Genomic DNA, 16,236 nt, shown 5'->3' on the forward strand with positions numbered 1-16,236 from the left:
TTTTTTCACAAGAAGAAAAAGGCTAAGCAGACCCAAACTCACTCATTTTATGCTCACTCATTTTTAGCCTCTGTAAATAATGCTCTACTGTCAAATTACTGGGAGATCCACTCTTGTGGTCCAGCAATCTTAAAAGGTTGTCTGTGAGAAGACTTTGAACTTGTTCACAAACCAAATTAGCTCATGGGTACATGCTCTACTTAAAGTGTGAAGGCTAAATACTACTGCAAGCTTCTCATATGCTGGAATTCTTACATAGATTAGTAAGAGCTGAAATATCATCTTTAAGAAATAGAAAGTACCCTACTAACATACTTCCACAGATCACACAGCTCTAGTGAAGTCTAGTAATCACACAGCCAAATAAGCTCTAACTTGTGTAAGACTTTTTTTTTAATCCAAAGAGAGTGTGGTGTTGTGCATCTGTTGCTTTAGTAAGCAAATAAATTCAATCTCAGACTAAAGAAAATATCTTGGCAACAAAAAACTCCCACAAAACAATTACTAATAAGGGGATACATTTTCCCAATCAAACACAAATCTTCTCTAGGAAGTGCTCCCAATTGAATCTCACATCTAATACACAGCTTCTTGTACACATTAGTTCTCCCAGAGAAAAAGAGGGCTTCACATGCTTAGTGTTCATTGACAGCTTCATAGAAACAGAGCTGACAACTTTAATGCTATTATATACATTTAAAGTTCAGTACACAGTTGAAGTCTGTGAAGTCAGATGGGAAGAGACCTCTCACAAATGTGACAATGCAGCCTCAGATTTCCAGAGAGGGTACAAAGCATCCGCTCAACACTTAAGTGTCTTAAAGCTTTCTGCTCAGTCTCCTTACCCTTCCCATTTTAATGATCTCTAACAAAATTTCTGTTGTTCCACACCAGGCATAATCCATTAAATGATCTGGAAAGCACAACCTCAGTGATGCCAGGCTGATCTTGGCTCAAGAGGAAGTTATCACAGAATAACTAAGGTTGGAAAGGACCTCCGGAGATGAACTTCCCTGCTCAAAGCAAGGTCAACTACAGCAGGTTGCACAGGTTTGGCCAGATTTTTAACATCACCAAGGATGGAGACTCCACTTGTAGCAGGCAGAATATTTCCAAGTGGCTTCTCATCAAAATACTAACCAGCTTCAGAGATCAGAGGAAATCAGGTGTGTCCACACTGGTAAGGCCACATGTATTACATGCCATTACACTTTCCAGATCCTGAGGACTGCACCTCCACAAAACAAGCCAAAGACTGTTTGAAACATTCTTAATATCTTTTGAAGTGGTTTCCCCCCATCCTCCCAACTAAATCTTCAGCTATCCACCCTTTAACCACTCTATCACATTTTGGCCCATGGCAGTGTACCAAATAACTTTGTTAGAGTCCTGGAAAAGACAAACACAAATCTATAGCAAATAGTTTACTGTTTCAAACAGAAAATAAGCTCTGCTGCTTTTCTGTCTTCCAAAAAAGCCCATGTAAAGGCCTTTGTAAAGAAAAAGAATGAGGAACTACTTGCTATCATGATTTTTATAGACATACACACTAAAAGCCTAATTCTTTGTAAATATAATAATTTAAGAGTTACTGGCCAGCTATTAAGTACAATGTGGTTCTAAATATTTCTAAGTCTCTGGTTATGCTAATTTACTAGAACATATTTGTCTCCTGAAGAGTAACTCCTAAGACAATTTTTGACTGAAATTAGTAAGAATCCAACATAATTAGGCATATTCAAGCAAGTATCTTGAACAAGTGGATACATGATTGATTGAATACTGTTGTAATTCATATAGGCACAAGAAAAACCAGAAAACCAATATTCACTGTATGAATCAATATACATGTTCTTAAGCCTAAAATTAGTTTATCTAAACCCAGAGACATAATAGGCAGTCATGCTTTATACCTCAGGACATCCCAGCACATTTTTAAGTCAGAGGTCAGCATCCAGGCTGCAGCACAGCTGCAGCAAACCCATCTCTTATTTTTGGTGTGAGTTCTGAATTACTTCCCCATTTTACAGTACTTAGAGAGAAGTCACAAAATCAAGTTCATTCAACTCTTCAACAGGGATTTCTGCAAAGAGCGTCATCTAACTGTGCTTCTGAAAGCACACTTTATGGACAACCAGTGTTTGCAAGAGAATAATACATACACAGAGAGCAAAATCAGTAAGCACAACTAGGAGGCAAATCAGAGACCAAACCACCTTCAGGCACAAACGGTCAATGTCTTTATATTCCCCAAGATGAAATCAAAGTATCAAAACATTCCAATGGAAGATGCCCCTTCCTCAAGAAGCCTGTGCTCTAGGAACTCATTTGAAGATTAGATCCTAAAGCCATCGGACATATACAAAACTCACAAATTGGTGCAAGTAAAATATCTTTTTTTTTCCTCTTCCCTGGAATACTTTGTAAATGTAAATAATCCAACTTCATATTTGATGCAGAACCTACAATTTTTGGCAAGGGATAAAAAGCCTAACCTAACAGAATTTAACTTCAAAAGACATGAGCTAATACTTTTTCATAGCAAAGTAAAAACACAATTTAAATTCTAACATATTGTCAAATGATTAACATTCAGAGCATACACCAGAGGACAGAACAGCTGGTGCCCAAGATTCAAGACTATGTAAGACCTGATTATAACCAAAAAAACCCCAAAACCCCAAACTCAAAACATCACACCACACCAAAATTGGAGGTGTCACATATTCCATTTCAGTAGCCTACAGAATGTCAAAAAATGGTTTTATTGCAGCATATCAGGTGTTTCTTATAAGGTATGGAACCTTCCACAAACCCAAAAAAAAGAAAAAAATATTCTCAGCTTTACTAGAAAATAAGAACAGTTTTTCTCCTTATTAAGGCTGCATCCTCTTATTTACTGCCAATAAATAGCACGTTAATAGACTAAAACTATGGTTTTTTTCCCTAAAAACACTGTGACAATATATTTAAGAGCACTTCAGTACATGGAGGGACTTGTATTTTTGGCATTCTTGCAGAAGTAAAGATAAGCCTATTAACCTATTGACAGGTAACAGGTAACTGGGGCTGCGAATAAAGTCTTCTACTTATTAACTGCCTTTGTGCTTAAGAAGACAAAGCTATCTCAAACTGTCTTCTAAAAAAGAGGGAAAACCCCACTACAACACCAGAAAATCACCTACTGTTTTAAACAAAAGAAAATAAGAAGCCAGCAGAGGCCTTGGTATCTACATGAATAATATACAGAACTGAAGTTTCTTTTGTCTTTCCTCTGAAGACCATTCAGAACCGTTTTAGGGATCTCTCAACACTACTGAAGCACACAGCCAGACATACCCGTAACTGCCTGTATCTGCTCCTTCCAGCACCAAGCAAACTACCTCACAGAATGGAAAGCCAGCTGCAAGGCAGCGTTCCAAAAGCATTAGTTGACATTAAGCAGGATATGCTTGTGTGGATAAATTATTTAAGTAGGCATGCATGTGATGATTCAGTTTTAGAATACAAACTTGCATCTACACTGCCCATGCTACAGAGTTTTAAAGCAATAAATATTGACCATGGAATTTAATACGCATCTTTCTGGGCTAAGTTTTGATCTATACAGGATCCAACAACAAAAGCTGAACTAAAAATAAGCAATAAAAGTCTTGGAGTACTATGAAAGTCCTCACAGTCCTGAATGTACCAATTATACAGATTAAGTACCACAGATGCTATTATGTTTTAGATATACTGAAGGAGAAAGTGCCCTGATAAGCAACACTGAATTAACTTTTATTAGCTTGTCTCTATTTAAAGTAGATGTCAGGACATATTAAAACTCCCAACTAAACAAAGTGTGCACTCCGTGTATGAACATTTTCTTTTAACATGCTTTATTCTCCCAATATTCTAAGCCTGATACTGAAAAAGGTTTTATTCAATCATGAAATCTGTTGAAGAAGCACTTTGGATTGCCATATATTCTGCAAGAGGTTTTAAACCTCTCTTCCTTCTATACAGATGTGCAAGTTTGTAGCAGATGGCCTCTAAAAACATCCATATGATTATTTTCTAGCTGACTAGAAATATAGTAAAAAAAGATTATTTCCCTTCATTTCAAGCTGGGCTGATCACCCAGAATTGAAGCATTACCAGAATAGCTTTGGAAGGTGTCCATTTACTAAACTTTAATAAAACTACCAGAAAATTTATATACAAAGATTTTCTGGTAATGCATAAGGATTCTCTCCTATGTCATCATGTGCATGTGTCCTCAATTTAAGTATTAAATTTGCTGAGCTGGCACTGGTTAGAAGGTGATTATAAACAAAGATGTGCTTACTGCAAGAGTATATGTCACTGAAAAATTCTGTGAGTCCTAAGTTAGACACTTTCCCAGAACTAAGAATGCCAGATGCTATTAGGACAGACAGAACAGTAAACTCTTTCCTAACCTGGAGGCTATATCGGAGGAAATCTATATCAAAGTAGGAAAGTTAGTGCTCTTCACATTGTACAAGAAACAACCAAAGAGACACTGAAGGTCAACCTTCCAAAGGAATGCCATTCATCTGCAGTTGTTCATTTACTTTATGTTTCCCCTCAATCAGGTATTTAACAAATTGCAACTGGGTATTTAACAAATTGCATCACATTTCATCTTGTGTGGTTTACTGAAAAACACAGAACCATAGCCTTTGGGCCCAAAAGAGAAGAGCTGAGAGTGGCTGAACACACAAGCCGTAGGCATCACATATCAACCAGCAATTATATTACAGTTCTGTTTCAAAAAGGCAGAGTAACTGATTCACAGAACTAAAAAGCCAACTTATACCATTCCTGTTTAAAACAGAGTGTGGTATTACATAAAACACTTTCAAAGTAACAGGGAAGTGCATTGGACCAATTTCACAAGGATAGCAGCCACAGCAAACAGAAGGCATAAGATATAACAAAGGTTTCAACAGCTACATGTTTCTAGGTTTCCAGTTTCATATTGGAAACAGTGATTAAAAGCATATGGAGTTCTGAAGTGTCACTGTTAGAAGCTTGTGTGACTTACTGACAGCAAAACAAAATTCTAGGATAACAATTTCAAAGCTAAAACAAGGTGTTAAAAAATGTTATGAATAAAACTTTTCAACAACTTCTACCATTAAGCAAGCAAACATGGAATGTAAATTACTCTTAAGGTCTAGCATTACCTACTTCTTATTTAAGAGCATGCAATATAAGCAATAATAGTAATAATAATCTATCATTTTAAGTTGTTAGTGAGATTCATGTGTGAAGTTTGTTTGTTTGTTTATTTTACTAATGGTACCTAATGAGTTGATGGTTAGTGCCATTAAATATTCATGCCACTGTGAAAATGCAATGTTTGTTCTATTTTAATGAGTGCTACATAGTCCCATGCATAGTATTCAATATAACTAATATATATATTAAATTTCATACCCCTGTGTTTAATAGACTGAGAGCAGATATTGATGCAAGACTGCCAGAACTGTCATCCTAATGAGAAAAACAGAAGCAAAGCCTTAGTGAATAAACGAAGGAAAAGACCATTACAATAAAGCAACATACAAGCCAAAATTTAAGTTCACATGTATTTATAGTCTGTATTTGAAGAAACATGGATGTGTCTCTTCCTCCTTCTTATCCAGTCTTCAAAACACAGAAACACACGCCAAGACTTCTACTTGTGGCATGATGCATACAAACATCTACTGGACTACTTTTCTGGTTCAATTGAGGGTTTATATTTTCTACAATCTCCTAAAGGGAGATCTTTCTCTACAGCACTTATAAAGTGCGTGACACTCTGATACACTGTTCCTCCCTAGTCCACACCACCCATAGGAGTTACACTTAACCACTAGCCTTGGAAGATATGCTGGTTTAAAGAAAAGAACAAAACACTGAAACTGTTTGCCCTCCTTATAAACTCCTCGTAAGATTGCATCTCACACCCAACGACATCTTTACCTATCAACTAGTTAGCTTTAAAGCTTAAAATGAATGCTCAAGAATAGTACCTGCATCGCAGAGAAAGGGGAAAAGAAACTTAACCAAACTTGGGTAAGCCTTTGGCTAGAAACTAAGTACTAGAGTAGTGTCTAAACAGAACTTGCACATTCAAACTTTGATTTTTTCTATTCAATGTGTGAGGGTAGAAAATGTCATTGAATAGTAGAGTGATTTAAACTGGGCCTTTAAGGCTCTCATCTTTTCATCTGCCACATTCTAATTAGTATTCTTAAACAGAAAGCTCTGAAGTGGGCTACATCTCAACCTCACCGGAGAGCTGATGAGAACTAAGACACATTAAGGCTTTGAGAAACAGTCACTTAAAAGAAAGTTTCAAAGCAGCAGTCTGAAAAGGCTGATACACATTGCAGCAAGGCAACTGGGAAAAGCCATGCTCAGCTACAGGATACCCTGTATGACTGCAGCTCTGCAGGTTTCCACCCAATATACAAAACCAGTTTTCTAATGGAAAAATTGAGCTTAAAGATGGCATAGAGTGGGGAAAAGACACATGCATTTAAGCACGCTGTAGCATCTGGAAGAAGGGAAATAAGCATCTTATGCCTTCAGCATTATTTCTGAATATATTTGCAGTGCTCTTGTACCATGCATAACTCAGACTAATGAAAATAATTTTGAAGTCTTCCCTCTCCCTTGCTATACTATTTTCTCCTTTTCAGTACTGAAGTACTTAGCCTCAGGCTCAGGAGGATATGGCTTATATTAAAAAGCCCAACACTTTTTTTTTTAAAGTTCATGAAAGATAGAATCTTTACCATGTAAATCTTTTTCCTAAATTCTATCCTTTTACAATTTGATACAGACTGCCTAGATAATGCTTTTGCTATCACAGCACCTCAGGCTCAGAACTATAAGCCTGTTTAACATGCAATGCTCACTTTTTAAGAGAAGAAAAAACAACTATTTTTATCTGTGTCATCCTTTGCTAAAGAAATCCAAAAGATCCAATAGACAGGGAGTCGTCCCATAAAAAAAGAGGATTCAGAAGACATTATTATTACTATTATTATTATAAAGTAAAATAAGTTCTATCCTTTTTATTACCTAATAATTGGTTTTATATACTTTGTTTCCTCAAAACTCAGCAATTTCCAAAGACAGAAATGAGAATACACACAATGCTCCTTTCTTTTTCAAGCTCTAGGATGAGAAATTTTGCATCAATACTCTTTGTAGCTGACCTCAAAGACTTCTTTTTGTAAAATCAAATCAGAAGAATTAAATGTAGCAGTCAACATCTCTGCAGTATTTTCAAAACATTAAGCCCATGCACACTGTAGAGGATTCCCTTGAAGATGCACTTATGCTACAACATAGCACTGTCATAACAAGAGTTTCCCTTGACAAGTTTTCTCTGTCAAAGCAGCAGGGTGAACCTAGTACTGACATTTGTCTCAATGAGGTCATGCCAATTTCATTAGCACTTCATCACTGTGAAAGTTTAGTTGTTTTACCTGTAGCACAGCATTTTATTGACTAGATGTGTGACTTCAGAAAGATAGTGGACATTTCTGGAGAATCTAACCACTACAGTGTCTACAAAGAAAGCTATCACCACCTTCTCACTGCTGCTAGCAGATAAATTATAATTCAGGTGCTCTAAGTTCTTTGCAAAACCAAATGCTCCCATTCATTGTTTACCCTGGTTTCTAGGCTGTTACTATTACACTTCTATCTGCCTGCTAAACAGGGAGAAATCTTGCTGTTCTCTTCTGTCCAGTAGTAGGGCAAGCCAAGTCAACACAATCTCTGTCTGGGTAACTATCTGCTTAAGATCTAATCCTCTGAAAAAGCACCTAGCACTGTATTGATCTACTTCTTTCAGATATTCAAATCCTTAGATTTGTGGACAAACATGCCATATATAATTCTTAAGAGTTAGGAGCTTCAAGCAGTGGTAAACTGAAAGAACAAAAATTGGAAAGAAGAGTTAATACTGGAAATTAAGAGGTCTGAGTCATATAAAAACAGATTAAAATTGCATTTGTTCCTCTAAAGAAAAACTTCCAACAACTCTTGCCCTGGGAGACCACTGCTGATTCAGTGAATGCAATTTCTCCATTAGATTTCAGACTGGAGATAACATCATCAGAAAAAAATACGCAAGTTAAGACACTGGGGTTTAAGTCTTCAAGTACAGTATTATTTAATTTTTTTAAATATATTTTGGAGCCACTCAAAAATAATATTTTCAGAGGTTAGTTGTAGGACAGTGATCCAGTCATCAAAAACAGAGTTAGTATTTAATGAACTACCTAAAATTAGTACCTTCTATTTGGTACACAGAGTGTCAGCTTTTGGAAAAGATGGTTTTAGTTCACTTCTGAATAAGCAATCATTTCTAAATCACTGCAAGCTTTTCATGGTTTGTCAGGCTTAAACAGAAAAGGAACTTCCTCCCCTCTCCCCATTCTCTTATTTAAGGTTGTCACTGACAATACTTTGTTAAAACTGGTAACAAAAATAATTTGTGTATGGTTTACTTTTCTTTACGTTGTGATGTGTATTCAGCTATTTTGAGCATACTTGGGGCACATTAGAAAAAAAAAAAATCACCATGTTGCTTTAAAAAAAATTAATAAAGTATTCAAGACTTCTTTAATAAAAAGCAAGAGCTAAACTTCAATTGTTTGATAACCAAAGCCATTTTGATCACAGATTAGAAGTCCTTTTAACCATATCTGCAAAAAAAATTAAATTGAGCTTGCATTTTAAAAGGGAACTTGCACTTCAATCAATCCACACCAAAATGTTGCACATCAGCACAAGTCAGTTTCTGCCTTAAATGCTTCTGTATTAAAGTATTTCAGCAGCCTAATTTAAAGCAGATTTCTGTACAGAATGAAAAGAATTCACCAAACCAATTATTAATGACCACGTACTTCTTATAGTAGTCAGTTTTATTAGCTGCAATTCATAAAAAAGAAGGGCACACTTCCTAAAACCAAATTCATTTCACATTTGCAGTCCTAAGGAGTTTCTATTTTCTCTTTTTAAAAAACTGTTAAGGAAGGAAGTCCAGAGAAGGGAGATGTCCAGCAAAAGAGTTGGCCTCAATTACATCCTGCTTAGGCAGCTCTAAATCCAAGGGGAGTCAAGCATGCCAGCAGCTGTGAGCAGAGATGCAGCTGCCAAGAACTTTCAACCTCTGACCCAGTTTGAGCTAGAGCATCTCGCCCAGAGCATGCTGATGGCAGCACAGCTGCAGGGTACTCTGCCATCTCCCCAGCCATGCAAACCCCACAGGCTGTTTTTCAATTAAAAATATTTATCTTCTTCAACCTAAGGAACTTGCAAAGAAATTATTTACAATAATTTTCATTAGATGGTCTCTGAAAGCAGAGCTGGCTAGCACTGTTGTCTGAAAAATGTCTGAAACACTATCCCAAATTAAGTTTTCAGATCTTCTTGGAAGCTATTCAAAATACCAGGACCACTACCTGTTGTCTCTGCAGAGGCATATGCAGCAATGTCTAGTTGATAAACAGCAACTGGAAGACACAAGTATTCATCTAAATGTAATTATCTATTTACTACATTATCCTTATCAAAAGAAGGATAATAAAGGAAGCTTCCATCAGCCAGGATGGTAATGGGGCATGTGAGCTCTACATCCCTTTGACTATAAACCTACAATGATGCAAAGAGTTTTCTTGTTTCACTAACAGGGAATTCTTTCGAGCTTGACAATGTTGGCATAACCTTTGATGTAAGTATTACCCTTACCCAAAGGACATCCTTCTTCTATTAATTACAAAGGTTTTTCCGTTATGAGTTAATATTTCCCGCAAAAGGGCTTCTTAAGATCTCATTTTTCATCTGAAGGATGCTGATTCATTACTGAATTTCCTCAACCCAGAGTTCAGTGACACCCTCCTTCTTCAATGGCATAGTAAAGTCACCAAATTTTGTATTTAATCATGCAGAACATCCATAGCTGTTGAGGAGCTGTCATAAATTCCCTCACAGGCAGCTTGCTTACAGCGTAAGCCTGTTCTACCTGCAGTCTTGCACCTAAAAGCTCATTTTACAAAAGCTCATGAACAACCAGTAGCCATTGTTCTGGCTAGAGATGTCTAAAAATGTCAGGGGAAAACAGAAGATCAGTGTTTCAAATCACATATGATAACTTGACTTCAATTTAGAAAGTCAAAGTGGAGGTTTGTGGAGACATTTCCATGTGGGATAGGAAGTACACTGCCAGTTCACAGAATTACTTGTGAACGGAACATGCTAAGCTCTAACAATCTTTCTATCAACTTCTCAAAGTCCTCATAACTGCATTCTTGCCTAGATTCTTTTCGCTCATCTCCAGTGTAGCAAAAAGTTCAGACTAGGAATGTCAGTCTGCCATTCAAAGTGAAGATACTGTTTTTTGCTGATCTTCAATAGCCAAGTATGCCTTTACTCCTTCTAATCCATGGCCACCCTAGCACTCTGAACATTCCTGAGAAAATACATCATTGGCTTTTCTCCTAAGACACAAGGACCTACACTGTTTCTTTTAAACATACGGGCAAGAGATACCACATGTTAAATATGGAGACATTAGGGTCACCTCTCAATTTAAGAATCAAATTTTTCTCAGAGTAGACTTAACTCTGTGTAGACTACATCATCAATCTGGATCCCCCTTTTATAACTTTAACTAAATTAAAAGCTTAAAATATTATTTGTTAAAAGCTTAAAATATTAGCTATTTACCATCACATTACTCAAGATTATATAAATCCAGGAGTGACCCTAACCTGTTAATGATTATAACACAAACCACATGACTAGTGTCTAGAACCAACTCAATCGTGTTTAAACACAGTACATAGGTTTAATATATTTGCTGTTCTATGTCTTTGGTTAAGTTAAAAAATAATGGAAATACTACAGTTTAAAAGAAAAACAGTCACTGAGAGACAACAGGATAATAAAACAAGAATATTTGTGCAGATGATGATTGTCTCCAGAGCAAACATCTTCATTACTAGAAAACTTGAAGGAGATGAGTGGTAGCATTGTACACATTCTCCATTTCTTAGGATGGCAGAGATTTCTGGATTTTTACAATAATTTCATGACATAAGGCCAACAACATTCATCTGAAAGAAAACTTGCACTGAAACAAGGAAAATTGTATTTGACAATTTTTAAAAAGCATCCATTTTACTTCAGAGTAAACAGCACTTGCTGTAATCTTATCATTTTCTGTGATGGTTTGGGTGTTATCTGCCTCCCCACACTTTGGAAGTCACCCAGACTAGACTCAGATGGCTCTGGAAATTTGAATGAGGCTTATTATTTACAGCTTAGCACAACATACAAGCAGATATTTACAGTATGTACATTTATATACAGAAATATACAAGGTAAAAGGTAATACAGAAACACAACAGCCCTCCCAGAAACCTGAGTCCCCAGGAGGGGCTCCCAACTGCCCTTCCACCTTCTCCCACCCCTCTACCTTACCCCAGACGTTGTCTTGTGCCCCAAGGAAGAAATGGAGGGTCGGCCACGGGGGTTAGGAAGCAAGTGGATTAATCAGAGTGACAGAGGGTGAGGTTAGAGAGAAACGCAGCTCAAAAGCCCAGGCTGTGCCCGAACGCCGAATGCCTTATTCTCTTGTTCTTATACATCTCAGCAAGCCTATGAGTGAAGTAGACATCACCATTGTTTCCCTTTCACAGCCTGTGACATAATTCTTCTCACCAAAACATTCTAGCTAGCTTCAAACTAGCACATTTTTCTACATTTCATTGTGTGGCCACTCGCATTACAAGTCCTTCAAAAAGAACCTCTCATTTTCCACGTCAGTTTCTCCCAAAAGGCCCTCTTCACCACAAAGCTCCTTCTAGAAGATAGCTGAACACTGTCTCATTCACAGGCAGTTGCACCTGCCAAACACATCAGCTTATATGGAATTCAAGGAGACAGAGAAAGCAGCTCTCAAGAGATCCAAGTTACTGTTTTCACCAACACAGGGGACATTAACATTTACATCAACAAATCGTTCAAATTCAGGAGTTCAAATTAACATGAAGTATGGATACATTACCAATCACTCATCTTTAAAGATCATGCCATTTTATTATTATTATTATTTTATCATATATAAGACAGACTCCACAGGAACAAATATATGGAAGCACAACTTGCTATCAGGGGAAGGAAATCAGAATCACCTTTCTGTTGTATCCCAGTAACTCCAAAACAAGTTCAGCATATAGCACTATTTTGAAACAAAAGGACTTTTAATCCTACTTGAGGTATAAATGAAACAAGGTTATGCATTTCAGAATTCTAAGGACTTTGTCACAATTTACTCAGATAGTATTCCAGGCATTATGGAGAGATAAAATAGATGGAAAAAACCCCAACAACAAACACAAAACTAACCAACCACGACAACAACACCAACAACAAAACCGACAAACCAGTTTTGTAACATTGGGATATCCAAGAATTAGTAGACATATCTAGTTTGAAGAAAAACTGAATATGCAAGTATGATGATGGGCTTATGCCAACAAGCAGGAAAAAGTAACTCAGAATTGAATTTCATGATAAAAAACTAGACTATTTCATCATCAATTTACCATGAAAAGAATTGCAGCATATCATGTTCTGATGTTTTGATCTAAACATCTTAAACACTGCTTGAAGATATATCACCTGTTTACAAGCACCAAGATGTACTGAAGAACATACTAGATAAATCATAGAACTCACACTCCCTCGGTAACTACTGTTCTTTAGACAAAGTCCCAAAAGCATCTTCCCAAGTCATCCTATGGTTGCAACCAAGTGGAGATAAAGCTGCAGTATCTATACACTCATCTTTAAGCATTGGGGAATTTTTAGAGTTCACTCACCTGCTGAATTATTTTGGAATCTTTCGGAAGGTTTTCTCTAGGTGGGACTTTTCCAAACAACTTCCAACCAGGAGCGCTTTGGACAGCAGGTTTGAGTTCCTTTGTCCTTTTAGTGAAAAAGTTTCTGAAAAGAGATGAGAGTTTTCTTTTTGTTTAACATAACCATATCAACAAATTATATTTGTATTGACTTAGCATTTCTTTAAATGAGGTTCACCACTGGAGAGAGATACTGCTCAGCAGACAGATGGTGCTACTTTAGTTTTCTGTTATAGTTCAAAATAATCACCTTGAAGTGGATCACTTTTCACTACAGGTGATTAGATACTAATATCTTTGTCCTTAACACTCAGTTTTAGCTCTGAACTCTAAGTTACTTTATGCAATATCAGAGCTCTTCTAGTAATACCACATTTTCTTAAATGTAAGTTAGCATCTTACATCATCTCTCAAACTTTTGTTTGGGATCTGTTTCAGTGTATCTTAAGGAACTATTTGGAGACTAAAACCAGCTGGAAATCACCATGTAACTTACAGATTTAAAAAATAATCAGTGACCTATTACAGTTGCTATAAATTTTCTGCACTCTTCACACCTTCAACTCTCAAAACGTGGACTAGAAAACATAGAAATGTACACACAGCTTTAGTTTAACAGATAACCTTTGCCAGTGCCTAAAGCAATTACACTCAAACAGGCAGATGAGTGCCAAAAGCAATTATACTCAAAACAGGCAGATGAGTGCATTGCTCTACTACTTCTTAGAAAGCCAAGCATCACAAGATCTAGACAATCATTGTCTAGATGTACAAATGTATTGCTATGTACAAGTACTTTGAAAATGTGAGAAGTGCATTTATTCTGACTTTGGAAAGTTACTTTCCAGAAACTTTTGACTAAAACAGAGGGATTAAAAGTTAACTAGTCTGTAATGTTATTTATCAGGATCCTTACAAGTTGACCTCTGAACAGAATATGGAGTGCCGTTATTGGAAGACATTTTTGTGCAGTGCTACCTCGTTGACTTTGTAGGTTCCATATTCGTTCTTCATTTAAAGCATTTGCTGTATCTTAAAATACAATTCCTCTGCAATTCACTGCATTCACATTTGTGCACAAAAATAAAGTCTTTATCTTGGCTTTGCCTAGATAAAAGGAGTATGCTTCAACAGCTACAATCTGCATGAAAAGTACATAGTCACTCTTAAATTCCGTCACTGTCAGAGCTTCTGACCATGCAGCATAGTTTCACAATCAGGAACTGTTAGTCTTTGTAAGACATTGCATAGCTTTCAAATAGAAACTATCTTTTCAGTTCCCAGAATATTTTCTGTTATTTGGGAAACAAGCAAATGTCTGTCACAAAAATCCCTTCCGTGCAAGTTTGCCTGAACGGAGTCTACAGATATTTGTGTGCAGCTGAAGATCTATCCACAAGAAAACAGACATCTGCTGAGGAGAATCAGATGCTTATAAACTGTGAAAGTCTCCCAAGAATCAGTAAACTCAACACTAGCGTTCCTGTGGAATCCAAGAAAACCAAGAAACTCAGACCACCAAGACTGCATGCTCTAAATGAAGCCACCAGCACACACTGCTCTGAATAACTTGGGAAAAAAACCAAACCAAACCAAACAAAACAACAAAAAAGGGTAATTACTGATTCAAGAAAGCTATGGGTGCACCACCACACTCTTCCACTTCTGTACAAGTCTCCTAGGCTGCTGTTCCAACCCACTAAGCTCAGAAAGAATGCTTGGGAATAACCACTTGCACAGTATGAATAATTACCTGCCATTAATGGATTTGAGCTGTTGCTATTAATAACAGCTTCATTAATACCATGTATTCTAATAAGCAGTGGTGGTCATCTATGCACCCTGCAACTCTGTCCCCCACCAGGGAAACCTGCAGCATCTTAGTCCACACCCTTGGAAAAAAAGTAAGCACACCCAGAATATCAAACTAGTGACCTGGAAGAAAGGGCTGAGGAACCAAGACATGCTACTAACATCTTTAAAAGATACTGTCCACAATCGATCCCAGCAATGCAAATCATTAGGGAAATGAACAGGTCCATTCTTAAAAAAAAAAAAAATGTTTAAAAAAGAGCTGTAGAAAGTGTCTTATGCAAATAACAAAGTTTCATTTCACAAGTACAGGACATTTTTCACAGTGCTTCACCTTGTCTTCAGGAAGGAAGGCGCAGTGCTCACAGAATCATCAAGAAAATATAAAGTATTTTAAATACCAGCATGTCATTAAATGCTATATCACAGCCTTAAATCTGCAGCTAATATGATAGCACATTCAAATAAGAGTGTATTTTAACTTGATTGGAGCAGTTTTTTCTGTCCAAAATGCAGGTGTGCAGGCAAATAGATTCTGGAGTACCATTCCTAAAACTGCAAACAGTTTGTGCATCCTGCCTTCATGGATAGTCACAGCTACTACAGTTTCTGCATATGCTACAGAATACCACCAGGATTACCAAGCAGTTCAGCTCCATGGTTTCTGGCACTTATAGAAGCTGAAAAGACACATGTCTTTAACATAGGTATCAATCTGTCACTGTAGTGAAGCTGCTTAATGATTAACCAGGAAGCTGGCAGATTTAAAAAGGGAAACCATGTAAACACATAACATTTTTAACTAATATTTGTGTACAAAAGATTGAAGCATGATCAAAGTTCTTATGAGACTTTATTTTTCCAATTTAATTTTTAAAAACAAATATAACATTAAAACAAAGCATCATAATGCATCTTGAGGAGTTAGGGGGGTTTAATATTCTTTGGTGTACTGAATGAATTAAGCAAAGACTTCTTTTGCTTTTTAGGAAGGTATAAGTGCAATTAGACAAGTTTACTTTTATTTAATAAGTATTTATTCAAGTCTGTTTCTTGCAAAGGCAAAAAGTCGGTCAGACTTCATAGCAAGTCAGAATAAACCTCAGACAGGAATGCTAATCCAAGAGAAAGGAATGGAAGGTTTACAAAGAAGCTTTGCTGAAGATGGAAGGACACTTCTAATACATCGTTTTGTCAGCTAACAGCATCGTATCTGATGTGTTGTCGACAAAAGTAAAACCTTACAAAAGCCCTGTTAAGGAACAGCATCTGTGAATGCTTATAAGATGCACTCGCTGAACTGCAGGAAGTGCACTAGATTTGATGTATTTGCTGCTTAGAATATTCATGAGTTTCACTGATCCCAGGAAAAGTCGTCCATTGAGATGAACTGAAAGCCAACAGTATTTCGGTACAGAATCTCAAAATCCATTTAAAAAAATCAAAATTCCTTTTAAAAAAAGAGGCCTAAACTTTAGAACTG

The 16,236-nt window shown here is 36.7% G+C and overlaps 1 protein-coding gene across 3 annotated transcripts in view; it reads right to left on the reverse strand.

Annotated features, from left to right (window-relative positions):
- TBC1D12 (TBC1 domain family member 12) overlaps window positions 1–16,236 on the reverse strand; it is a 45,243-nt gene that overhangs the window by 17,416 nt on the left and 11,591 nt on the right. For 2 of the 3 annotated variants that reach the window (XM_064144718.1, XM_064144720.1), the window contains exons 2-3: window positions 12,903–13,026; window positions 5,446–5,502 (exon numbers count right to left, since the gene is read on the reverse strand). In XM_064144718.1, the coding sequence (XP_064000788.1) occupies window positions 5,446–5,502; window positions 12,903–13,026 (181 nt within the window). The remainder of the gene's footprint in view (window positions 1–5,445; window positions 5,503–12,902; window positions 13,027–16,236) is intronic. The other variant, XM_064144719.1, reaches the window with a different exon arrangement.

The sequence above is a fragment of the Pogoniulus pusillus genome, chromosome 6, assembly GCF_015220805.1.
Source record: "Pogoniulus pusillus isolate bPogPus1 chromosome 6, bPogPus1.pri, whole genome shotgun sequence".
NCBI lineage: Eukaryota > Metazoa > Chordata > Aves > Piciformes > Lybiidae > Pogoniulus > Pogoniulus pusillus.